General features: G+C 41.5%; 1 protein-coding gene across 6 annotated transcripts in view; it reads left to right on the forward strand.

Annotated features, from left to right (window-relative positions):
- The window catches only part of LRP1 (LDL receptor related protein 1), a 524,929-nt gene that overhangs the window by 250,523 nt on the left and 248,572 nt on the right, over window positions 1–25,834 (forward strand). For all 6 annotated transcript variants that reach the window (XM_078780908.1, XM_078780909.1, XM_078780910.1 and 3 more), the window contains exons 12-14: window positions 9,290–9,467; window positions 11,287–11,509; window positions 25,280–25,469. In XM_078780908.1, coding sequence (XP_078637034.1) covers window positions 9,290–9,467; window positions 11,287–11,509; window positions 25,280–25,469 — 591 coding nt within the window. The remainder of the gene's footprint in view (window positions 1–9,289; window positions 9,468–11,286; window positions 11,510–25,279; window positions 25,470–25,834) is intronic.

The following is a 25,834-nucleotide window of genomic DNA, read 5'->3' on the forward strand; positions in this document are numbered from 1 at the left end:
CATCATGTTCAGAGACACCCAGACAGGGGTGAAAACGTAACCTCCATCTACCTTCTGGGGGCGAAGCGACTGGTTTTTTATGTTCTCAGCAATCCTGAGTCATAAGTTCAGATGAAAACACGAAACAGGATAAATGTAACACAAGCATTTGCCTGTTTGGTGCTGAAGAAATTGGAGGCCATTTGGCCATCCAACCTGCACTAACGCCGACATTTTGAGATGCAGATGTAAAGTTAATTGAGCTTGACTTAATATTGCGCTGCTTCTGTGATTGTAATCAATAATAGCGGAGGAACCGCATGCGGTAATTGAACGCATTGCGTTTAGTGCACAACTCGGTTCCACGTCTCGAGGGGGGGGGGTGGGGGGGCAGGGGCAGGTAGGGGGCGGTGGGGATACGACACTGGCGCAACATAATCACCGGATAGCTTATGACGAACTACATTAAATGGTAGAACGTGGCGACGGGCGAGGAAGGAACTCCAGGCTCAGCAGGCAGATCCAGTGAACCATGAGCTCTTCTGCAACACGCGTTCGCATCAGCACGACTGTTGTTGTCAACATTACTTTTGTTCCATGAGGTTGAAATTGCCACAAAACAACTCGATTTCTGCACCATGATAATCATTGCACTCGTGTACTAGTAATATTCATTTAATATGTCGTAATCCTATTATTACCCTCACCAGGGAAGATGGTATTACATTTGGGTCAGTTTGTCTGTATGTTTGTCTGTCTGTATATCTGTGTCTGTTTGTGTGTCTGTTTGTCTGTTTGTCTGTCTATTTGTCTGTCTGTCAGTCTGTTTGTCTGTCAGTCTGTCTGTCTGTCTGTCTGTTTCTCTGTTTGCCTTCTGTTTGTTTGTCTGGCTGTCTGTCCATACAGAACATGAGTATGCTTTTTTTGTGCAAGCGTCGGTCCAAGGTCACAATTTTAAACCGATCTTCATGAAACTTCACCATGTGGTAGAGTTCGTGGTCCGACAAAATCCGTTTTATTTTTGAGGTCAAAAGGTCAACATAGGCCAAAGGTCAACCACTTTTTCCAAATTTCTAAAATCCTCAATTTTCAGCTGATTGATTTGAAATTTTAATAGGATTTACATATCAGCTAACTGAATTCAATCAACTATTTTTGAGATCAACATAGGCCAAAAGGTCAACATAGGCCAAAAGGTCCACATTGGCCAAAGGTCAACAACCATTTCAAATTTCTAAAATCCTCAATTTTCATCCCATTGAATTGAAATCTGAATAGGATTTTCAAATCGGTGAACTGAATTCAACCAGCAACTATCTTTGAGGTCAACATCTGTTAAAAAGTCAACATAGGCCTAAGGTCAACCACTTTTTCCAAATTTCTAAAATCCTCAATTTTCAGCTGATTGATTTGAAATTTTAATAGGATTTACATATCAGCTAACTGAATTCAACCACCACCTATTTTGGAGATCAACGTAGGCAAAAAGGTCAACAACCTTTTCCAAGTTTCTAAAATCCTCAATTTTCATCCGATTGATTTGAAATTTTAATAGGATTTACATATCAGCTAACTGAATTCAACCACCACCTATTTTGGAGATCAGCGTAGGCAAAAAGGTCAACAACCTTTTCCAAGTTTCTAAAATCCTCAATTTTCATCCGATTGATTTGAAATTTTAATAGGATTTACATATCAGCTAACTGAATTCAACCACCACCTATTTTGGAGATCAGCGTAGGCAAAAAGGTCAACAACCTTTTCCAAGTTTCTAAAATCCTCAATTTTCATCCGATTGATTTGAAATTTTAATAGGATTTACATATCAGCTAACTGAATTCAACCACCAACTATTTTGGAGATCAGCGTAGGCAAAAAGGTCAACAACCTTTTCCAAGTTTCTAAAATCCTCAATTTTCATCCGATTGACTTGAAATTTGAATGGAATTTTCATATCAGCTAACTGAATTCAATCAACTATTTTTGAGATCAACATAGGCCAAAAGGTCAACATAGGCCAAAAGGTCCACATTGGCCAAAGGTCAACAACCATTTCAAATTTCTAAAATCCTCAATTTTCATCCCATTGAATTGAAATCTGAATAGGATTTTCAAATCGGTGAACTGAATTCAACCAGCAACTATCTTTGAGGTCAACATCTGCTAAAAAGTCAACATAGGCCTAAGGTCAACCACTTTTTCCAAATTTCTAAAAGCCTCAATTTTCAGCTGATTGATTTGAAATTTTAATAGAATTTACATATCAGCTAACTGAATTCAACCAGCAACTATCTTTGAGGTCAACATCTGCTAAAAAGTCAACATAGGCCTAAGGTCAACCACTTTTTCCAAATTTCTAAAAGCCTCAATTTTCAGCTGATTGATTTGAAATTTTAATAGAATTTACATATCAGCTAACTGAATTCAACCAGCAACTATCTTTGAGGTCAACATCTGCTAAAAAGTCAACATAGGCCTAAGGTCAACCACTTTTTCCAAATTTCTAAAAGCCTCAATTTTCAGCTGATTGATTTGAAATTTTAATAGAATTTACATATCAGCTAACTGAATTCAACCACCAACTATTTTTGAGATCAACATAGGCCAAAAGGTCATCATAGGCCAAAATATCCACATTGGCCAAAGGTCAACAACCATTTCAAATTTCTAAAATCCTCAATTTTCATCCCATTGAATTGAAATCTGAATAGGATTTTCAAATCGGTGAACTGAATTCAACCAGCAACTATCTTTGAGGTCAACATCTGCTAAAAAGTCAACATAGGCCTAAGGTCAACCACTTTTTCCAAATTTCTAAAATCCTCAATTTTCATCCCATTGACTTGAAATTTGAATAGGATTTTCAAATCAGCGAACTGAATTCAACCAACAAATACTTTTGAGATCAACATAGGTCACAAGGTCAACATAGGCCAAAGGTCAACCACTTTTTTCGAATTCCTAAAATCCTCAATTTTCATCCGATTGACTTGAAATCTGAATAGGATTTGCATATAAGCGAACTGAATTCAACCCCCAACTATTTTTGAGGTCAACATTGGCCAAAAGGTCAAAATAGGCCAAATTTCGAAAATTGTCAATTTTCATCCGATTAACTTAAAATCTGAAGACGATTTGCATATCGGGTCACATAATTCAACCACCAATTATTTGTGAGGTCAAAAGGATGCTCCACTGAGTGCCATTCTACTTTGTTTTCTCTTTTGCCAAGTGTCGCTTTATGAGTGAATTTTCATGTGTCCGTTTGTTTGTCTCTCTGTTTGTCCGCACAGAATAAATATACTTTTCTCTGCCACCGTTGGTCCGATTAACAGGAAAGTTTCACCATAGCTGCACCTCCTCCTGTCGAATATTTATGACGTCATTGGTCATATCGTGTGGGTGCCATCTTGGAAAAACCGAAAAACTTTGCACCTCCATATCTCCGAAAACGCTACATAGAAGAAAATTGAGATATGGCTCATTGTAAATAACTCTCCATGGGGAATAAAATATGTTATTGATGATGTCATAGGTGTCAATTTTCCTTGACACCTCCATTATGACGTCATAATTTGACAAGTAAAAAAACATCCGATCAGGATGAAATTTCTTGTGCAAAATCTACACAAAAATTGTATGGCAGAATTAAATGAATGACGTCATCGGTCACGTGGTTTGGCAGCCATATTGGATGGAACATAAAATCAATGTCGTCACTAAACCACACAAACACAGCAGCTAATAAACACCACATAAACTACAAACACATCCTGGTGAGGGTCTGCAATCTCTGATTGCTCTTTCTTGTTAATGATGTGATGAGTAATCTTTAACTCTGTGGCCTGATGTGACAATTCAATTAACTTGATTGGGCCAGGCGGTGTCTAAAAGTTATTTTTATTCCTCAAAAAGATTTTTAATGCAATCATTCTCCCTTGCCTTTTAAACCACATTTTAAAGCTATTAAGTAAATACAAGAACAGCATTTTTCTTAGTGTGGTTATCGTGATCAACACTCATGCATTGTACTTTGTTTCGAGCAAGCTGTGCTTTGCATCACGTCGTGCAGCCCCCGTGACCCCTAACACCCCAAATCTCCCCTTCTCCTACCCACGGATTAAAGGAAAAAGAAAAGCATGGAAATTAGTTTTCCTCTCCCCTCACCCCACACCCCGTCACCTAATGTCTTTCATGGTGCATATTGGGGGAACACATTAGCCTCCCATCAAATAGACGGCTTAAACGCATGGTATAGCCTGGTAAAGCATGCAAAATGTGTTCCTTATGTGGTAGGCCTATGGAGTAAAACCTGTAAAATCAGAACCTTCTCAAAATAGGAAAACCACAAATGACATTTTAGCAGACTAACACTTTGAATGGCTTCCTGCATTTATTTAACCCTTGCATACATTGCCAATACATTTATTTATTAGTTTGTTTTATTACTGAAACGGTGGATGGTGCAATAGTTCGAGCATCTGCTCTGAACCTGGGAGGCGTTTGTTCGAACCGGGCCTCGTCATACTGAGGAATTTAAAAACGGTATGTGTTGATACTCAGCAGAGCACGGCCAAACAATCCTAGGATGGCAATCATTGCACAAGCTTGATGGGCCTAATGGCCTCTTCTTGCATTGAGGTTCCTTGTAAGGGAACTCATCCTACTATCAATTTGCAATTGGTCACTGGCTTTGACACCAATATATATTTTTTATTGTGGGCTTTGCACTTAAAAACCTCTATATGCCGAGCAAACAGTTTCAAATGGAAAACCTCGCCACCATTAGAGCATTTAAATTGCATCAGACGTGTCAATGAATGTGAATTGTTGCTCCGGCAAAGATACTTTCAATCTGAATAGGGCATTGATTGTGTGCTAGTATGTTGGCCACATTCTTAAATTTGTATTGCTTTTTGCTGCGGGGGGGGGGGGGGTTGGGGGGGAGGGGAGGAGGGGGGCATTGCCAAAGCAGCAGTCATGATCCAGAAATGATGCAACCAGCAGAAGTAATTTGTAATTCCATCCCGGACAGATGTGCTGTACATTCACTGGATAGCCATCTACTCTCTTTCTGCAATTACATAATACTAGCAACGGTACCTGCGCTACGTGTGGGGCTTCAATTGGGAGGCCCAAATGAAAAGGCAAAATATCAGAAATTGAAGGCTTTTTTTTAATTTTAAACGATTTATATAAACATCCGTGAAATCATATCACACGTAAATCATCAAAATCTAAACAGCATTTGTGGAATTTCAATAAAAGCCACATTCATATTGGTAAATATTATTCCATCGTGTTTGGAAAAACTTCCATCCCAGACATTGGAAAAATTGGGCAAATTGGAAAAACAATATAGCCTATTTTACTCCAGGGGGTCCCAGGATTACCCACCCAAAATTTCGTTGTGATCGGTTCAGCCGTTTTTGTGGTACCTGGGAACAGACAGACAGATATTTGGTGAATTATAGTAAGATACATAAAAGTTACATAAAAGTACTTTATTCGCTTTGCTTTACAAGTTTACAAGTGGATCAAACTCTAATATCCAGTACTTGTAAAACGAAGGCAGCCCTTTTTGGTGTCGCCATTTAATAAGCACTGATCTATAAGACCCATTTCAATGTAATGCACTGTTATTATGTTCATAGTGTATAAATATTCTTCTTTTTCCTGGAATATTTGTACAAGTTTCATCTTAGTTGCTGGAGAGGGAGCAGAGTGATATCGTTATTGCATAATTGGGTAAGCCTGGTGTTGGCTTAGCGGTTAGGGTGCTGGCTTGGGATCCTAGGATCCTGGGTTCGAATCCCGGTCGATCGCTGAATTAACGCCAGGGGGGTTGACTCAGCCTGTCATCCTTCCAAGGTCGGCAAATTGAGTACCAGCTTGCTGGGATGAATGATCTGGGTGTGTACCCCGGTTTAGAACAGGTACACCGTATCCCTGCTCATCGTAAGAGGTGACTAAGGGTTGGCGTCAGGAAGGGCATCCGGCCATAAAAACATTGCCTCAAACAGGGAACCATGAGGTCATGGGGCCCACAAGGCTAATCCCCGCTTTAGCGGGGAAAAATGGCCTCAAAACGATCATGCATTCATTCTTTCATTCATAATTGGGTAAGCATACTTAAAAATGATTTAAAATGTCTGTGGAGCTGCACTACTTTTTAATAATTATAATTTATCTAGCCTGCACTTATAAGAAAGAATTTAAGTATACTTTTGGGGTATAATTTCATTTTGGGGTATTTTGGGGGTATTTTTCATTTCATTTTTCACTATTTTTATTTATTTTCATTATTTCATGATTCATTATTTATTTTCATTATTATTTTTATTCTCTATTATTATTATTTATTATTATTATAATTAGTAATTATTAATTATTAATTATTTAATAATAATTAATTATTATTTTTAATTATTATTAATTATTATTATTTTTAATTATGATTTTTATTATTATTATTATTCATTCTTTTCATTATTTTTATTTTTTGGGGAATTATTTTTCATTTTATTTTTATTTTGGTTTCATTTTGGGGTATTTTGGAGGTATTTTGGGGTATTTTCATTTTGGGGTATTTATGGGGTATAATATCATTTAGCTCCTCCCAAGTTGCACTAAGGGCAACTATGAGTCAATTACAAAGTGTGGACTAGCTTCATGTAATATATTTGCAAAGCCCAAAAGGGGTAGGCAGATATTTTAATTTTTTTTTGTGTATATAGTCGAGGCTCAAGGAAGAGCACATTGGTACAATGAACGGATCAGGATGTAAAAGGACACGTACAGTAGAGAGAGGGGGAAACACCATCAACAGAGTTGAAGGCCAAGGCAGGGGGAGGCAGACAAACCATGCATATAAGAGGGGAGTGGGCGTGCAGGAGAGGATACACGGGGTGGACAAGATGGATACAGAAGGAAACTCTCAGGATAGAAAACTGGAAAGTTGGAAGGAGTATGGATTGGGGCAGGGTGGGGGTAAACGAGGGTAGAAAAGATAATGGTTTTGGATTCGTGACAATTTGAGATGGTGGCGAACAGTTGTCTTGAACATCTGGAGGAAAGAATGACATTGATGAGGATGTGGAAGATGGTTTCATAAGCGAGAAAAAAGAGGAACAAATGCGTGGAGGTGAACACTGATCCTGGATTTAAGTGATTTCACCAGAGGGGGCTGATGGTGGACTGTGTGAGCCCTGCAGAAACCCAGGGGGGACAAAGCACAGAAAAAGCAGAGGGTTCAAGATGAAGAAACCAGAGAGACTACCAAACTCTCTGCGATAGGGAGGTGATAGACCAGTAGACTGAGCTTCATCGTGGGAGATTTCAATAATCCTGTCGGCCTTGGTTTGCATGACATCAAGCTGAAGAAGATGCGAGGCAGGGGATCCAGCCCAGAGGGGAGAGCAATACTCCGTCAAGCTGTGGGTGAAGGCCTTGTAGGTGGATAGGAGTTTGGGTGTGCCAAAGACGGACTTTTTACAATGGAGGATGCCCAGTCAGTGGCTGTCTTTGGAGACAAAACTTTCAAATGGGGTTTGCCCAAGAAAGATCATAAATGATAGGAGACTCAGGAGTTTGAATGACTGAACTTCCTCAAGATTACCACCTTCCTAAAAGTCCTCAACGAGAGAGCGTTTTATTCACTATCTCATGGTGATATGGTAATTATCTTGGGACTGTCTGCCTCCAACAGTGTGGAATCCCCCAAAATCCTTCATGCTTTCCTCACAACGTCCATGATGTCAATTATGTTTTTACTATGGCACCTTCGTGGAACACCAACATCAAGCTGCTGTTTTGACCGGAACACAAAACTTGGTGGTGTTCTGGATGTCTTTGTTGGCAGTGATGTGGCAATGTATTTGAGCAGCTCATTTTACATTTTGCACTCAATGAGAAGTACATGTTTATTCAGGCAATTAGATGTGCATATGACATGGACACAATCTTACAAGTGGCTTCTTCCTGTTTGTATTTTTACTCCCGCCAGGGAGTAATGCATTCACTCGTGTCCGTGTGTGTCCGTGTGTGTGTGTGTTCGTGTGTTTGTGAACAAGATATCTGGAAAAGTTCCGAACGGATTTGGATGAAAGTTGGTGGGATGATTGCCCTTGGGATAAGGAAGAATTGATTAGTTTTTGGTGAAGCTCAGGATATTATTCCCGATCCAGGAATTTTATTAAGGATTTTTTTACCATTGCAAGATAGGGCTCATTTTTTTTTAACATTATCTTCTATATATTCTATATTTAACATTGTGATATGAAAATAGTTTTCATATTTGTTGTAAACTCGTTTAAACTCGTGGTTATGCGTTAGAGCGGTGTATTTTTTTTAGCAGCGTCATCTTCAAGGTTCTTTTTTTTCTTTCTAATAAAGACATATTCTGTCATTTTAAAACCACCAAAGTGTGTATTAGGTTTCCCCGTTTCATAAAATGTATCGTTTGATACGTATAATGCTTTAAAACTGTTTTTTTTTTTTTTTTTACCTCAGAAGAGATATCAACATTTAGCTCAGCGAATGTCATTCGCGGTGTCAGTATTTGATGAACTTATAAAGACTTAGTTCCAGATTTGTCAATGGCTGAGGTATATTAACAAACGAATAAAACAGATTTGGCAAAATCCCAACTTTTTTATTTAAGATCGCATATTCACCCAGGGTTGTGAGAGGCTGAAGAAGAAGAAACCTCGCATGGGCTTGCCAGACCAAATAAATAATTCTGGTTCAGGCTCTGCGATCTTCAGGTTTATTACTCCCGCCAGGGGGTAACGCATCCGATCGTGTCCGTCCGTGTGTGTGTATGTTCGTATGTTCGTGTGTTTGTGAACAAGATATCTGGAAAAGTTCTGAACGGATTTGGATGAAAGTTGGTGGGATGATTGCCCTTGGGATAAGGAAGAATTGATTAGTTTTTGGTGAAGCTCAGGATATTATTCCGGATCCAGGAATTTTTTTTGGAAATTTTTTTGGGAAAGATTTTTTCTGTTTTACTGCATTAAAGCTTTTATTCTTATTCTTAAATGATGTTTTTCTCCTCTAATTCCGAGATATATCAAAATTAATTCTCTGACAGTTCGGGCTTACTTTCTTTTTCATTTATTGTTTTGGGGAGAGGGGACGTTAAACAAAACGTATTATTCCAACTAAACCCACGGCGGGAGTATGCGCTCTACCGAGTGGCGTTCGAGTTTTTCCTGAAATTATTTATGTCAGAATCATGTTCCATTGTGGAATCTCTATTGATAATGCTGGCACTGCCTTCAACCCCTGCCCCTTTCGCTTCTCCTAGATATCAACCAAGTCGAGGGCATCGCGGTCGATTGGTTGGGAAACAACCTCTACTGGACGGATGATGGGCTGAAGTCGGTGAGCGTTGCGCGTTTGGAGAAGGCATCACAGGCCTACAAGACTCTGATCGAGGGTGGTATGACCCACCCACGAGCAATAGTGGTCGATCCCCCTAATGGGTGAGTACCATTCCCCTATGGCCTGCTTATACTGTGAGGTATTTTATTTCCTCACTTGTGATCGGTTATGAAAATATGATTGGGCAACTTGAATTGATGTTTACAGTTAGCTGGGAGATAAGAATGGAATTTGTAATTATCCCTAGTATTTGTGACCCGTTATTGTATGTTTTGTGTGTCCGTTTGTTTTTTTGTGATTGATGTTAGCTCGTACACGAGCCTCGATCTTGTATACAAAAAACAACAACAACAACAAAAAATGTAATTATTGTGAAATTTACACTGGAGTTCAATGAAGCCGTTAATTGGATCAGAGCAATGTTCGATTCTGTCAAAGACAATGTTGGTCTGTATCGGCAGACAATTTGAACGGTAAGTTTTCATCAACTGAAAGTTGATATGGGTATGCTGATCACTCTGGGTAGCAAGGTAAAGCCGACGTGTGGAGCAGCAGAAATTCGTCTGAGCAAAAGACTCTCTTGTCCAAAAAGTTAACGTTCAGAGCTTGCAATTTATTTAATTGCCGTATTTTAACCGACTCGATACTCGTCACCTTATCGTTTCCGTCATTTCGTTTTTGTCTGCGAGGTACAACGATGTGCAAAATGGCCTAGCAGCAGCACCATGTGGAATTGTTCTTTTGTATTGCCAAAAGGATTTTTATCAAGCACTAGCAGAAGTACCTGGCGTTGCCTGGTGGGGGAGGGGGGAGGAGGGCAAGGGAGGGGAGAGGGGTGGGAAAGGGGGGAAGGGGAGGGAGGGGGAGAGAGGAGAGGGGCGAAAACGGGGAAAGGGGGGGGGGGGGGGGGTGAGTGAGGGGAAAGGGAAGGGGGGAGGCAGGAGAGGAAAGGGGTTCATTTATATGCTGGTGGGTGAATGTGGCATTCATCACGTTTGTGAGTTAAGTGTGATGGTGATCAGGAGGAAGAAGAAGCCGAGCTACCAACTTCGTATACTTCTGGAATTGTTTGATTTATTTGTATTCAAATGTCTGGTGATTGTTTTGTATTTATTTATGCGAATGTGAACTTGTATATAACTGTCATTAATTTTAAACGGCTTAGGCACAATCGAGCGATAAAAATTTAAATAAAAAAAATTCATTATTATTATTATTTTTTGCCTAAGACATTCCCAGGCACACACCGATGAACCTCTGATAAGTTTGAAGAAGATCCGTTCAGCCATCTCTGAGAAAAATGGCGACACAGACAGACAGACATACACACAGACAGACATCTCTCTTACATAGTCGATTTCAAGAAATATAAATTAATAAACACTCTTATATAAGTGACCAGGCACTATTCCTTTCTTGTTGGGGCTTACCGTTGGCCTTGTCAGCTTGAGGAAAGCTTGTTATTCGAATGATTTCGTTTGTCCTGACTCCTGCGCTATAGACTAAAGACAGCTCCGGTCTGCATTCGATTTGGGCAATACTTAAATTAGTGAGCCATCCAGTATTGCTGGGAGTATAGAAGCATTTCAGTTATGAATGCTTTTCCTCACAGCGATTTAGCCATGGCATTTGCATTTGCTACGACTTAGAGTCAAGTGTTCTGGATTTGTAGTTTGCGTGGGTATAGGTGTAAGTGGTATGCGACTGACATTCAGGCTGCATGTTTGTTCGAGTTTTAGTTTAAAAACTGATGATATTGCAAAGAATTCTTGCATTGTAAAAGGGCCAATGGGATGTGTACTAATCATTTGACATCTAGTTTTAACCTGTTGGTATGTGCAATGCTTAATGGCCTCATCACATGTACATGTGTATTAGTTGGTATGATATACTGATTTTTCTTTCATTACTCCACCCCAGGCTGATGTACTGGACTGACTGGGAAGAAAACCACAAGGATAGCAAAACGGGGAAGATTGAGCGAGCGTGGATGGATGGTAGCAATCGGAATATATTTGTCTCCTCCAAAACGATGCTTTGGCCCAACAGCCTGTCACTGGATACAGAAAATGCCCGGATGTACTGGTGCGATGCCTTCTTTGACCGGATTGAGAGCGTGAGGCTGGACGGCACGGATCGCAAGGTGTCCTCACACTTGGTTATATCTGCAGTCAAACACACAAACATTCCGATTATTCATACTAGCAACGGTACCCGCCCTATGGGCGGGGCTTCAATTGGGAGGCCCAAATGAAAAGGCAAAATATCAGAAATTGAAGGCTTTTTTAAGTTTAAACGATTTTTATAAACATCCGTTAAATCATATCACATGCAAATCATCAAAATCTAAACAGTATTTGTAGAATTTCAATAAAAGCCACATCACTGTTCATATCGGCAAATATTATTCCATCATGTTTAGAAAAACTGGAAAATTGGAAATTGGAAAAATTGGAAAATTGGGGAAAAAATTGGAAAAACAATATAGCCTATTTTACTCCAGGGGGTCCCAGGATTACCCACCGAAAATTTCGTTGCGATCGGTTCAGCCGTTTTTTGCGGTACCTGGTACCCTGATGCACCTCAACATAAGAACCTTCTGCTTAGCGTGAATGTTTTTTTTGTATTAAAAAATAGGTTCATTGAAAAGCAACATGACAAAGCATAGAAGGGTCACTTACTGATAGTGGAGTCGTGAGGAAATAGCAGGAGAATGAACATGCAGTTGGACAAACAAACACGAAAAAAGTAAAAAACAAAGATAACTAGAACAGCACACGGGAGAGCACATACAGTCACGTGAAAAAGTAAGTACACCCCATGTTTCAACATATTTCAACATACAGCTATTTGATCTTCATTTCAACAATATTGATAGACAAAGGTGATATAATATAACAAATATCATGAAACATTTACATTTTGTAGTCCATTGTATAATTTAAACAAACATAAATGCAAATTTTGCATCTGGAAAAAGTAAGTACACCCCTACATTTATCACTATTTCAAATACCTAAAATTAGAATCAGGTGCACCAGCTCAGGTGCAAATGATTAGAACATCGTTAGAGAGGATCTTGGAGGAATCTGTCTTATTTAAACCTCAGACATTTGGTTTGGTTTGCGCTTTGTTGTTGGAAGTGTGCGGCGTCACCATGCCTAGATCAAAAGAGCTCTCCGAGGCCTTCAGAAAGAAGGTTATAGATGCCTCCGAGTCTGGGAAGGAATTTAAAAAGATCTCCAAACAATTTGAAATCAATCATTCGACTGTCCGGAAGGTCATCTACAAGTGGAGAAGATTCCAAACAACTGCCAACTTGTTCAGGCCAGGCCGCCCCAGTAAGTTCAGCCCGAGAGCAGACCGCAAGATGCTGAAAGAAGTCTCTAAGAACCCCAGAATGTCATCACGTGACCTACAGGTAGCTCTTGCCACTGTTGATATCAAAGTGCACGAGTCTACCATTAGAATGAGGCTGCACAAATTTGATCTACATGGGAGGTGTGCCAGGAGGAAACCTTTGCTGTCCAGAAAGAACATCAGGGCAAGACTAAAGTTTGCCAATGAACACCTAGGCAAAGACCAGCACTTTTGGAACAATGTGCTCTGGACAGATGAGTCAAAGGTAGAGCTATTTGGCCACAGTACCAGAAGACATGTTTGGCGAAAACCAAAGAAAGCATTTGACCACAAGAACCTGATACCAACTGTAAAGCATGGTGGTGGAAATATTATGGTTTGGGGCAGCTTTGCTGCATCAGGGCCTGGGCAGCTCACCATCATAGAATCCACTATGAATTCTTCAGGATAATGTGAGGCCATCTGTCGGAAAGTTGAAGCTCAACCGAAGGTGGACCTTGCAACATGACAATGACCCTAAACATACTAGTAAATCTACCAAGGAATGGCTGAAAAGAAAGAAATGGAGGGTTCTGGCATGGCCAAGTCAAAGCCCGGATCTAAATCCCATCGAGATGTTGTGGGGGGATTTGAAACGAGCTGTGCATGCAAGAAACCCCTCAAACATCGCACAGCTGAAATAATTCTGCACGGAGGAGTGGGGAAAAATTTCTCCCAGTCGATGTCAGAGACTGGTAGAGAGTTAAAAGAAACGCCTACTTGAGGTTGTTTCTGCCAAAGGGGGCAATACCACCTATTAGAGCCAAGGGTGTACTTACTTTTTCTACATGCGAAATTTGCATTCATGTTTATTTAAATTATACAATGGACTACAAAATGTAAATGTTTCATGATATTTGTTATATTATATCACCTTTATCTATCAGTATTGTTGAAATGAAGATCAAATAGCTGTATGTTGAAATATGTTGAAAAAGTCAAAACTTTACCTGGGGTGTACTTACTTTTTCACATGACTGTACCTCGGCCAGGCTGAACAGTTTAAGTTTTGTATCCCAGAGTAGACCAGAAAATCATGGATCTGCACCTGAACCAAAATCAAATCGGCTTGTTCTTGAAGCCTAACCAACTCATCCACTTAGTTTTGTCATATGTCGTCCATAACTTTTTTAAATATCAGGATATATATCGTTTTTGGTGCCATCACTCAGTAGTGAAGAATCACTTAAAAATTAAAAATTCCGTATCTGCATTCGGATCATCACAAAAATCGAATCATTTCTTCCTTGTCTCATACCAAACCTCTCCACCAATTCTCGTCCGAATCCATCCACAACTTTGTGAGATATACTGTTTACAAATAGACAGACAGACAAATTGACAGGGGTGAAAACATAACCTCCATTTACCTTCGGTGGTAGAGGTGATAACCTGCAGGAAGGCGAGTTTGTCGAGTGGGGGAGAGTGGTAACTGTGGTCGAAATCCTGTTTGTATTTATGGACGATGACATGAAATAGTGGTGTACGGTCCGCTTGAAGATCTGTGGGAAGAGTGATATTGTGTTGAATCATGGAGGTGGTGATTCCACAATCTGGAGACAAGGAGTAAAGGTGAGCACTCACAATGCAAAGATTACTGGAAGAACAAGGCCTGGCCGCAGGTGGAGAGACAGGCTCCGCTTCTTTGTTGGTGATGGCCAATGACACTAAGACCCACAGCATCCGGCTGTGAGAGGAGTGGTGTGGTATCACCTGTCCGTAACAGAGAGCAGTACTGATGTGCCACGATCTTGTAGGCCATGAGAAGTTCATATGTAACAAGGAATTACTCGGTGTAATGGAGTACCCAGTCTGTGGCTGGCCTTTGAGACCAGGTTTTAGATATGGTATGCCCAGGAGTGGGCATGACTGATGGTAAGATGCAGAAGTTCAAGGGACTGAAAATCTGCCAGTTGTTCAATGAAGTAGATAGGTGGGTTCACCAGATGATCCTTTCATAAAGACAAGGTGAGGATGTGAAGCTTACCTGGATTGATGACATGTTCCATGTGTCAGAGCAACATTGAGCATTTCCAGATCTCCTGAGAGGATGCAACTGTCTCTGGTCTGTCAGTGGAATGTGTTATTATGTGGCATAATGTGAAATAATTTGGAAAGGTGAATAGAGGGTTCCCTAGGACAGTAGAAAAAGGAACAAAACTGGGCCCAACACACTGCAATGGGGCATTCCAGCCTCCTCGTAGGAGATGAGATGAGATGAAGGGTGCTGTCAAGAGCTCCTTGCTGATTGCTTACATAGCGGAGGTTGGGAAGCCAGGAATGAATGTGGTCTCGTATGTCAAATGTCGAAAGCTTGGTGAGCCTCGTGTGGTGCCAGACTGTATCAAAATCTCACACAATGAAATTTAGTTTAAAATCCAGGGCCTCCATCCATTATTGATGAGAAAGGAGCAGCAGCAAACTCAAAGTTGACATTCTGGGTAAGAATCCAAAATCCGAATGCGATATCACATTATTTTAGATGAGGAAAGACTTTATTGTCTTGATTGTGGGTCAGGCCAATAAAAGTGGAGGAGAGACTAGTTAGGGAGAGGGGTGTAGAAGTTGTGAACATCCTATGAAAGGAATATCTATGTAAAACACGCAATACCTGGAGCTGCAGTCGGAAACTATTGGGAGAGATGTGATGTTAGAACAAAGTCCTCTGAAGTTGGAAATCTATAGTGCAAAGGAAGAGGGTAGAGTGGGAACTGCGGGATCAGGATTTGGGGTAACATGAGCAAGGATATGCAAAGTGCAGAGGAGGTTTGGGAGAGTGTCGAAGAATGCCTGGAGAACATGGGCAAGGGGCGGAAAGAGGCAGCAAAGTGAGCATTTATGGGTGAACAGCTGGGTGCTTGCATTCACAGCAAACTGGGTTCTGTTTCCAAACCTTGAACACATACATCACAGCTAGGGCGAAGAGACAGGCTCTTAAAAGCCCAGATTAAATCACAGCTGTATTAACATGAAAGGGGCTTTGGTTACAGGTGTTGGAGGCAAAAGGGAATGGGCAAGGGAAAGAAGAAACAAGAGGGAGAACTGCTTTGCAATACAGGTCCCCTACCAAGTTTCAGTTGAATATGTTAAAGGATAAGGGGGCAAAGTCTGGAAAACTGGACAATGTATAATATCATATTTTCTTACTCCAAAAAGGGCGAAACTCTGTGAAAAATTGACAAAACGCCCTGAAACTCGAACTTGTTCTGTAACTTATCATTATAAATCCATGTACCATGTTTCAGTTGAATATGTTATAGTATGGGCAAAAAGTGCAGAAACCACAGGTGGGATATCCTTGGACGGATGGATAAACGGAGAGCAAACCTATATTTCCTTCTGGGTAGGGACCTCATAAAAAGTGTGACAAGTTATGGAAGAGATGAAGTACGGAAATACAGGTGTGGGGTTGGGGGGAGGTGGGGTTCAGAGTCATAGAATACCAGAGTTCGGGGAACTTAACAAAAGGCGCCACATTGTTACCCATTTGCTCACGTGTGGTGTAGCGTTGATTACGCACTATAGTCAGGTTCACTATGTTTTTTCGTTCAAAATTTTGGTAGATTAGCAAAACTATACATTTTTGGAATATTCAGAGCATGAGGAATCCAAAAATTAATGTTTACATTTGCGTAGACACCTTTGCGAAAATGACACTCGGACAGTGATGAAGATCTGTAAAAGCATATTCCTGAACGGTGTAGACCTCGTAGATCCTGTGTATAGGACTTATAGTTCAATCTGATACTACCTATAACTTCCTATAACAACCTATAACGTCAAAGGACTTGCAATATCATATATTATGTAATACAGTTATATCACAAATATAAAGACAATGGTTTTCAATTACCTTTGTTTGTTGCTTTTCTATAACCCTGAGCACTATTTTGAGGCCTTTATTGGATTCCTTGACCCAGAAAACATAGGATTAGCATATTTAATTAAGTTTCTAGGTTGACTAGAAGCCGAGATCGCGCAAAATATGTATTTTATGGCGGCCATTTTCAAAAAGCAAAATGGCGGCCATGCAGGTGTCTGTGCAAATGCCAACATTGATTTTCAGATTCTCCATGCTCTGAAGATTCCAAAAATGTACAGGTTTGCTAATCCCAAAATTTTGAAAGAAATTATATTTGTTAACATCGTGAACCTGACTATCTTCATCACTGTCCTGAGTGTCATTTTCGCAAAGGTGTCTATGCAAATGTAAACATTAATTTTTGGGTTCCTCATGCTCTGAATATTCCAAAAATGTATAGTTTTGCTAATCTACCAACATTTTGAACGAAATTATATTTGTTAACATAGTGAACCTGACTACTATTGGAACATTACTTTGAGACCTTGAGGACTTTAATTCACTTAGTCCTTCACAGACCTTTTACTTTCGACGTTTAAAACCATCAAGCCCTTTGGACCTTTACAAACCATAATTTGACATCTGACCCTTTAAATATTCAGACCCTTTGGACCCTTACAGACTTTTGACTTCAGACCCTCAGACCCGAGACATTTTAGACTCCTTAAGATCCATATAGCTTTAACTTAAGACTGGAAAGACGCAATTAGACACTCAAGACCCAATTAGACCTCCAAGACACAATTATATTGTGAAGACCCTTTCAATACTTTGACCCTTTAATGCTTAAAGACCCTTAAGACACTTTAGGAGCCTCAATACCCTTAAGACGCTATTAGACCCTCAAGACACTTTCGACCCTCCCTCAAGACCCCATTATACCTTCAAGACCACATTAAGACCCTCAATACACCATTAGACCCTCAAGACTCTTTGCTATGACTCAAGCTTTTTAATAACTAAAGATGAACTTTTTGAATGCACCAGGTATGCCAAGTCACAAAGTTTCTTGTATCTCAGCTTGCTTTTACTGAGACAAAACATCCCCATAGCATGTGACATTACGTGACGTTTCATGGTTTTCTACAGTAGCAATATTGCTTTCATACATGTAATGTATGATCCACTCATGATTCTGTATGGTCCTAAATATGTAATAACATGTAATATTACATGACATATGGATGTCGACACATACAGATTATTTTATTATTTGGACCAAAACCTGATTGCATTCATAACAGAAGAGATTGTCCATTGTGAGATCATATTTATTAATGACATAGGATGTCACGTGGTGCAACTCTTGATTCTAGTTGGCGTGTCATCGATCATTTCAGCACACAATTGGTGAACTGTGTGGACGGAAGGAACAGTTAAAACAAATAAGTAAATACTTTAAATGATAATTGATCTGCCATGAGAGAAACGGAATCTGTAAACCGGAATCCCTTTCTCTAATGGCGGACCAATGACCATTTAAGTTATTTGTTTCTTATTTCCTCTGATTCTATATTTTGCTGTTTTAACAGGAAAAATAATTTTTCTCATCACCACACACAGAAACGAGTTGTTTTTGGCTCTCCATTCCGCGACGTGAACTTTTCCTTACCCTATTTTCCTCCTTTCCGGATCATGAGGATAAAGATGCATCTTCCGTCCTCTGTCCGATCGATTTGGAACTGCCCCATGTTGAACAGCACGACATATTTTACACTCCAAACTGACTTTAGAATGAAAAGTTATGATGACGAGATGTAAATATAACAGTCCACACAGATGCGCACAGTTTATCATTTCGCTCGGGGAAGATGGGTAACAAGATGGCGCCTTGCGGTCATGTGATCACGTATCCTCCAATCACGATCGTTTTCGCTGAAACCGAGTTTTCCGAACTCTGGTATTCTATGGCTCTGGTTGGGTTATGCCACTTGAATTATTTGTGCATTTGCCCTTTGCTGTGACAACATATCTTTATGATTGGCTCAGAATTGTATTTGGTACTATATGAAGAGTAGTTTGGTTTGTCACATGTGCTGATCGCTGCTACATGTGGTTTTGTGCCTCACGTTTCCCCCTTTTTTCCTCATTGCTTCGTTGATTTGGTTTTGAGCATCCACTTGCTCTTTATAAGAAGGCAGATGATAACTCATTGCTATTCTGGCAGTAAATACACTTCTTTATAAGCAGCTTGGTAATTTCCAGCAAGGTCAGCATCATTACACGTACCTTATTACCGTGCATCCTTATTAATCACACCTGAAATCCCGGTCACCAGTTGAGTTTAATTACCTGAAAACACAGGCTTCTTGAAAACCACCGACAGGCCTTATCAAGAGATCATTTGTTCTTGTGATTAATTTGATTGCTTCACATTGCAACCACCTGACATTTTCAAGCAGGACCGAGTGGATCTGATCTCTACGCGCTCTTAGCATCGCTGTACCAGTATCCTTTGGTGGTTGGTACCGACGGTGCAGCTTGAAAAATTCACTCTTTTTTCCCACCAGCCATTTTTTTTGTATACCAGTAATTTTATATTTTTATTTTTTATTTATTATTTAATTATTATTATTTTTCCTGCATTTCCAATATTATTTTTCGGTTGGTACTGATGGTGCAGCTTGAAAAATTCACTTTTTTTTACCACCAGCCAATTTTATTTTTGTATTATTATATTTTTTAATTACTTTTTTTATTATTATTTTTCCTGCATTTCCAATATCCCTTTTGGTTGGTACTGATGGTGCAGCTTGAAAAAGTCACTCTTTTTGTACCGCCAGCCAATTTTTATTATTTATAATTATATGTTTTAATTTTTTATTATTATTTTTCCTGCATTTCCAATATCCCTTTTTGGTTGGTACGGACAGTGCAGCTTTAAAAATTCACTCTTTTCCCCCCATCAGCCATTTTTTTGGTATACCGGTAATTATATTTTTTAAATATTCTTTTATTATTAAATTATTATTATTTTCCTGCTTTCGCAATATTCTTTTTGGTTGGTACTGATGGTGCAGCTTGAAAAATTCACCTTTTTTTACCGCCAGCCAATTTTTATTTTGTATAATTATATTTTTTAATTACTTTTTATTATTATTTTTTTCCCTGCATTTCCAATATCCCTTTTGGTCAGTACTGACGCTGCAGCTTGAAAAATTCACTCTTTTTGTACCGCCAGCCTATTTATTTTATATAATTTTGTTGTAGAATTTTTTTTTCTACATTTCCAGTAAACTTTGGTAGTTGGTACTGATGGTGCAGCTTGAAAAATTCACTTTTTTTTACCACCAGCCAATTTTCATTTTGTATAATTATATTTTTTAAATACTTTTTATTATTATTATTTTTTCTGCATTTCCAATATCCCTTTTGGTTGGTACTGATGGTGCAGCTTGAAAAAATCACTCTTTTTGTACCGCCAGCCAATTTTTATTATTTATAATTATATGTTTTAATTTTTTATTATTATTTTTCCTGCATTTCCAATATCCCTTTTTGGTTGGTACGGACAGTGCAGCTTTAAAAATTCACTCTTTTTCCCCCATCAGCCATTTTTTTGGTATACCGGTAATTATATTTTTTAAATATTCTTTTATTATTAAATTATTATTATTTTCCTGCTTTCGCAATATTCTTTTTGGTTGGTACTGATGGTGCAGCTTGAAAAATTCACTTTTTTTTACCGCCAGCCAATTTTTATTTTGTATAATTATATTTTTTAATTACTTTTTATTATTTTGTTTTTTCCTGCATTTCCAATATCCCTTTTGGTCAGTACTGACGGTGCAGCTTGAAAAATTCACTCTTTTTGTACCGCCAGCCTATTTATTTTGTATAATTTTGTTGTAGAATTTTTTTTTCTACATTTCCAGTAAATCTTTGGTAGTTGGTACTGATGGTGCAGCTTGAAAAATTCACTCTTTTTTTTACCGCCAGCTTATTTTTTTCTATAATTTTTATTATTTTTTAAAATTATTTTATATATATCTATATTTTTCTGCTTTATTTCATGTTTTGCTTAAATTTGCAAACTTTGCCTCATGTTTTGCTCAACAGTGATATTTTAGTCTTGATATTCCAAGAATATCATGGTCTTGCCACTTACTACACCTTTCATTCTCACCATGGCTTTTCCTTGCATCTCATTTCTCATAAACACATCAATACCCTCTCGGTCGCAGCCGACGACGTTCAGAACAGGTTTATTGGTGATGTGATTTTCGGTGTGTGGAACACCATCCTTCATAAGAGGCACCAAGGGAAAGGCCAGCACGAGTGTCTTGTTTTGGAATTTGGAATCTGTATAATAAAGCAGTTAGTTTCATGACCTCAGAAATATCAAAGAAACCCCTCGTCGTCTTCATCTATCTCCCGTGGTGCGCCCGAAGGTAATGGTCTTCAAAACCACATGTTGTTTCCAATGCACCACTTCTCGTGTGCGAGTCCCTCCAACATTGACCGGTTTCACGAGCCGTGAATATTTGTGACGCCATAGTGCCGTATGTTGCCATGGCTACAGGACACGGCCGGCTGCTCTGTTTTGTGTGAGGCTGATCCATCCACGTGCCACGAGGAGCATGAGCCCAGGCTCTCCCATAAACCCTCTCTCTGCCTTTGCCCTCCCACCCATTCTGCACTCCTCCTGGCTTTCGCCGAAGATATTAAATCATTACCCACGCTCGTTGTGAAACCGCACAATAAGCGTAGGCCTTGTCCCTTTAGGATAGGAAGAGCGAGAGACGACACAATCACTAAAGTATCGTTATTCTTGGCATGTGACATTAGCAGATTATTTGTTGCAGCTTTATGAGTTGTACTATGCGAATGAGCATGTATGGCATTCAAATTGCGAGTAATATTGCTCAGGAAGAATTTATGTGGAATTCCTCCACACCACCTCCCACCTGCACACTCGCTAGCCCACCTTTTTTCTGTGTGATGATGAACTGTTGTATAAATCTTTTCTGCAATGCAGACACACACACACACACACACACACACACACACACACACACACACACACACACACAAAATCTGCTTGATTGAATGACCTTCAGATGCAAACAAGGTTGTGGACCCGCCGTTTGGAGAGGTTCTCTGATTAAGGACTCAACAACTCTGTGATGAATAGTTCCCAGCTGATGATCTGGATGCTTTTTTCTCTCTCGATCTCTTTTTACTTCTTTATCTCTTCCCACCTTTATTTATTACCTCCACAACCGAAGGTGGACCAAGGTTATGTTTTCACGCCTGTCTGTCTGTTTGTTTCACTGTGAACAGGATATCTCAAAAAGTTCTGAATGGATTTAGACAAAGTTTGGGGGACAGGTTGGGGGTGTGACATGGATGGAATGATTTGATTTTGGTGAAGATCCAGATCCGGATTTTTGAAAGTTTTAAAAGTGATTCTTCACCACTGAGAGATGAGGCCAAAAATGATATATCGCATAATATCTCAAAAATGTTGTGGAAGAGTTATGACAAAACTTGGTGGATGAGTTGGTCAGGTGACAAGAACAAGCTGACTATATTTTGGTTTAGGTCAGCAGATCTGGCCGATAATTGGGCTACAAAACGTAAAATGTGCAGCCTGGTGGAGTTATGCACTCAACTGAGTGCCCGTTCTAGTTTTTGTCTTTCTCTCTCGTTCCTTCTCCTTTTCTGTCTTCCCTGCCTTCCCTTCTCACTCCTCTCTCTCTCTCTTTCCCTGTCTTTCTTTCTCTTTTCCTCTCTCCCCCATGTGGTTCTCGACAAGCTGTCCTTGTGATGGCAGTGCACAGAAGCACAGAGGAACATTTCATTTGGCAATTGATCATTATTCAAACTGAGTACTAAGCACAGTAACAGATGCACAGGAAAACGTAAGCACTGTGGCTTCTTTGGTGCCTCATCTGTATCGAAGACAAAATTCAGGTTATCCTGCCGTACAATATCAAAATTACCAATGATGTCATTCTGAACTATTAACTTAGTGAAGTGAAGTTAGTGAACTGTGAAGTTAGCCCTTGATTGGATTATCAACTCTTTTAACATGGCCGTCGGAGTCGCACCAAAATGTACAGCAATCACAATAGCACTCGTGAATCTAGCTAGCCCTAGCCCTACCTAGGTAGCCCTTGCTAGCCCTAGCCCCACCTAGCTAGCCCTAGCCCCACCTAGCTAGCCCTAGCCCCACCTAGCTAGCCCTAGTGCTACCTAGCTAGCCCTTGCCCCACCTAGTTAGCCCTAGCCCCACCTAGCTAGCCCTAGCCCCACCTAGCTAGCCCTAGCCCCACCTAGCTAGCCCTAGTGCTACCTAGCTAGCCCTTGCCCCACCTAGTTAGCCCTAGCCCCACCTAGCTAGCCCTAGCCCCACCTAGCTAGCCCTAGCCCTACCTAGCTAGCCCTTGCCCCACCTAGCTAGCCCTAACCCAACCTAGCTTGCACTAGCCCTTGCTAGCCCTAGCCCTAGCCCTACCTAGCTAGCCCTAGCCCTTGCTAGCCCCAGCCCCACCTAGCCAGCCCTGGCTAGCCCTAGCCCCACCTAGCTAGCCCTATCCCACCTAGCTAGCCCTAGCCCCACCTAGCTAGCCCTAGCCCCACCTTGCTATCCCTAGCCCTTGCTAGCCCGAGCCCCACCTAGCTAGCCCTGGCTAGCCCTAGCCCCACCTAGCTATCCCTGGCTAGCCCTTGCTAGCCCTAGCCCCACCTAGCTAGCCCTGGCTAGCCCTAGCCCCACCTAGCTAGCCCTAGCCTCACCTAGCTAGCCCCAACCCCACCTATCTAGCCCTAGCCCCACCTAGCTAGACCGAGCCCAACCTAGCTAGCGCTAGCCCTTGCTAGCCCTAGCCCTACCTAGCTAGCCCTAACCCTTGCTAGCCCTAGCCCCACCTAGCTAGCCCTGGCTAGCCCTAGCTCCACCTAGCTATCCCTGGCTAGCCCTTGCTAGCCCTAGCCCCACCTAGCTAGCCCTGGCTAGCCCTAGCCCCACCTAGCTAGCCCTAGCCTCACCTAGCTAGCCCCAACCCCACCTATCTAGCCCTAGCCCCACCTAGCTAGACCGAGCCCAACCTAGCTAGCGCTAGCCCTTGCTAGCCCTAGCCCTACCTAGCTAGCCCTAGCCTTTGCTAGCCCTAGCCCCACCTAGCTAGCCCTGGCTAGCCCTAGCCCCACCTAGCTAGCCCTAGCCCAACCTAGCTAGGCCTAGCCCCACCTAGCTAGCCCTTGCTAGCCCTAGGCCCACCTAGCTAGCCCTAGCCCCACCTAGCTAGACCTAGCCCAATCTAGCTAGCGCTAGCCCTTGCTAGCCCTAGCCCTACCTAGCTAGCCCTAGCCCATGCTAGCCCTAGTCCCACCTAGCTAGGCCTAGCCCCACCTAGCTAGCCCTTGCTAGCCCTAGCCCCACCTAGCTAGCCCTAGCCCCACCTAGCTAGACCTAGCCCAATCTAGCTAGCCCTAGCCCTTGCTAGCCCTAGTCCCACCTTGCTAGCCCTGGCTATCCCTAGCCCCACCTAGCTAGACCTAGCCCAATCTAGCTAGCGCTAGTCCTTGCTAGCCCTAGCCCTACCTAGCTAGCCCTAGCCCTTGCTAATCCTAGCCCCACCTAGCTAGGCCTAGCCCCACCTAGATAGCCCTTGCTTGCCCTAGCCCCACCTAGCTAGCCCTAGCCCCACCTAGCTAGACCTAGCCCAATCTAGCTAGCGCTAGTCCTTGCTAGCCCTAGCCCTACCTAGCTAGCCCTAGCCCTTGCTAGCCCTAGTCCCACCTAGCTAGCCCTGGCTAGCCCTAGCCATACCTAGCTAGCCCTTCATAGCCCTAGCCCCACCTACCTATCCCTAGCCCCACATAGCTAGCCCTAGCCCCACCTAGCTAGCCCTAGCCCCACCTAGCTAGCCCTTGCTAGCCCTAGCCCCACCTAGCTAGCCCTAGCCCCACCTAGCTAGCCCTTGCCCCACCTATCTAGCCCTAGCCCCACCTAGCTAGCCCTAGCTAGCCCTAGCCCCACCTAGCTAGCCCTTGCTAGCCCTAGCCCCACCTAGCTAACCCTTGCTAGCCCTAGCCCCACCTATCTAGCCCTAGCCCCACCTATCTATGCCTAGCCCCACCTAGCTAGCCTTTGCTAGCCCTAGCCCCACCTATCTATGCCTAGCCCCACCTAGCTAGCCTTTGCTAGCCCTAGCCCCACCTAGCTAACCCTTGCTAGCCCTAGCCCCACCCATCTAGCCCTAGCCCCACCTATCTAGTCCTAGCCCCACCTAGCTAGCCCTAGCCCTTGCTGGCCCTAGCCCGACCTACCTATTGGAAGAGGCCTTTCATCCTGTCATGCACATATCCCAATTACTTTTCTATCCATTTACCGAAAGTGCGCTTGATTGAACATTTACATCACGTTTACCAAATCTAATAACAAATATGAGTACAGTGAGCAACTATAAGCAACATTTTTATTTTATACATTCGACAAGCATATATACCTTTTTTTCATGATCAATTGTTTTAAATTATTGCAAGTGCTTTGTGTTCTTTCATCCTGTGGGCAAAACTAAGTGTGACAAAGGCTTGATGGACCGAGCATCTTCTTAAGGTGTCTTTGTTTACATTTATTGTGCATGCTACCTGTACAATCCCAATTATGAAAACATAGGTGTAAAAACCTGCACCTCTTCGCAGGTTGTGTACGATGGTCCGGAGCTCAATCACCCTTTTGGGCTCACCCATCACGGCAATTTTCTCTTCTGGAGTGAGTATCGACGTGGAACAATTTACCGACTGGACCAGACGACGCGTAATGCTACGGTGCTGAGAATTGAACGCCCTCCAGTTTTCCATATGCGTGTCTACAACAGCGATGTGCAAAAAGGTGTGTGCACATGCATGAGGTATAGTTATTATTTGCAGTTGAGAATCAGCAAGGAGTTGTCACAAAGGCTTCTAAAGCCTGTACTGTAGTTAGCAGTGGAGCAGATGACATTGCATTTAGCAGTTGGCTGTTCTTCCTCTTTCACGGACTGCAACTTAGCACAAAGGACCTTTGCAGCAAGTGCTGATGTTGCACAGGGGTTCATGGCTCCTTAATAATTAAGATGTGCTATTTGGATTTAATCCCTCACGAGACTATTTCCAGCTCAACCCTCGGGGAGGGCATCCACTTCATGATGGCGATGGTCATCAAATGGTCCCCAAACATGAAACGATTGTAGTATGAGCATGTATTTTGGCCTGCAG

This window comes from Myxine glutinosa, chromosome 6 (genome assembly GCF_964187855.1).
Source record: "Myxine glutinosa chromosome 6, kmMyxGlut1.1, whole genome shotgun sequence".
NCBI classification, from domain to species: domain Eukaryota; kingdom Metazoa; phylum Chordata; class Myxini; order Myxiniformes; family Myxinidae; genus Myxine; species Myxine glutinosa.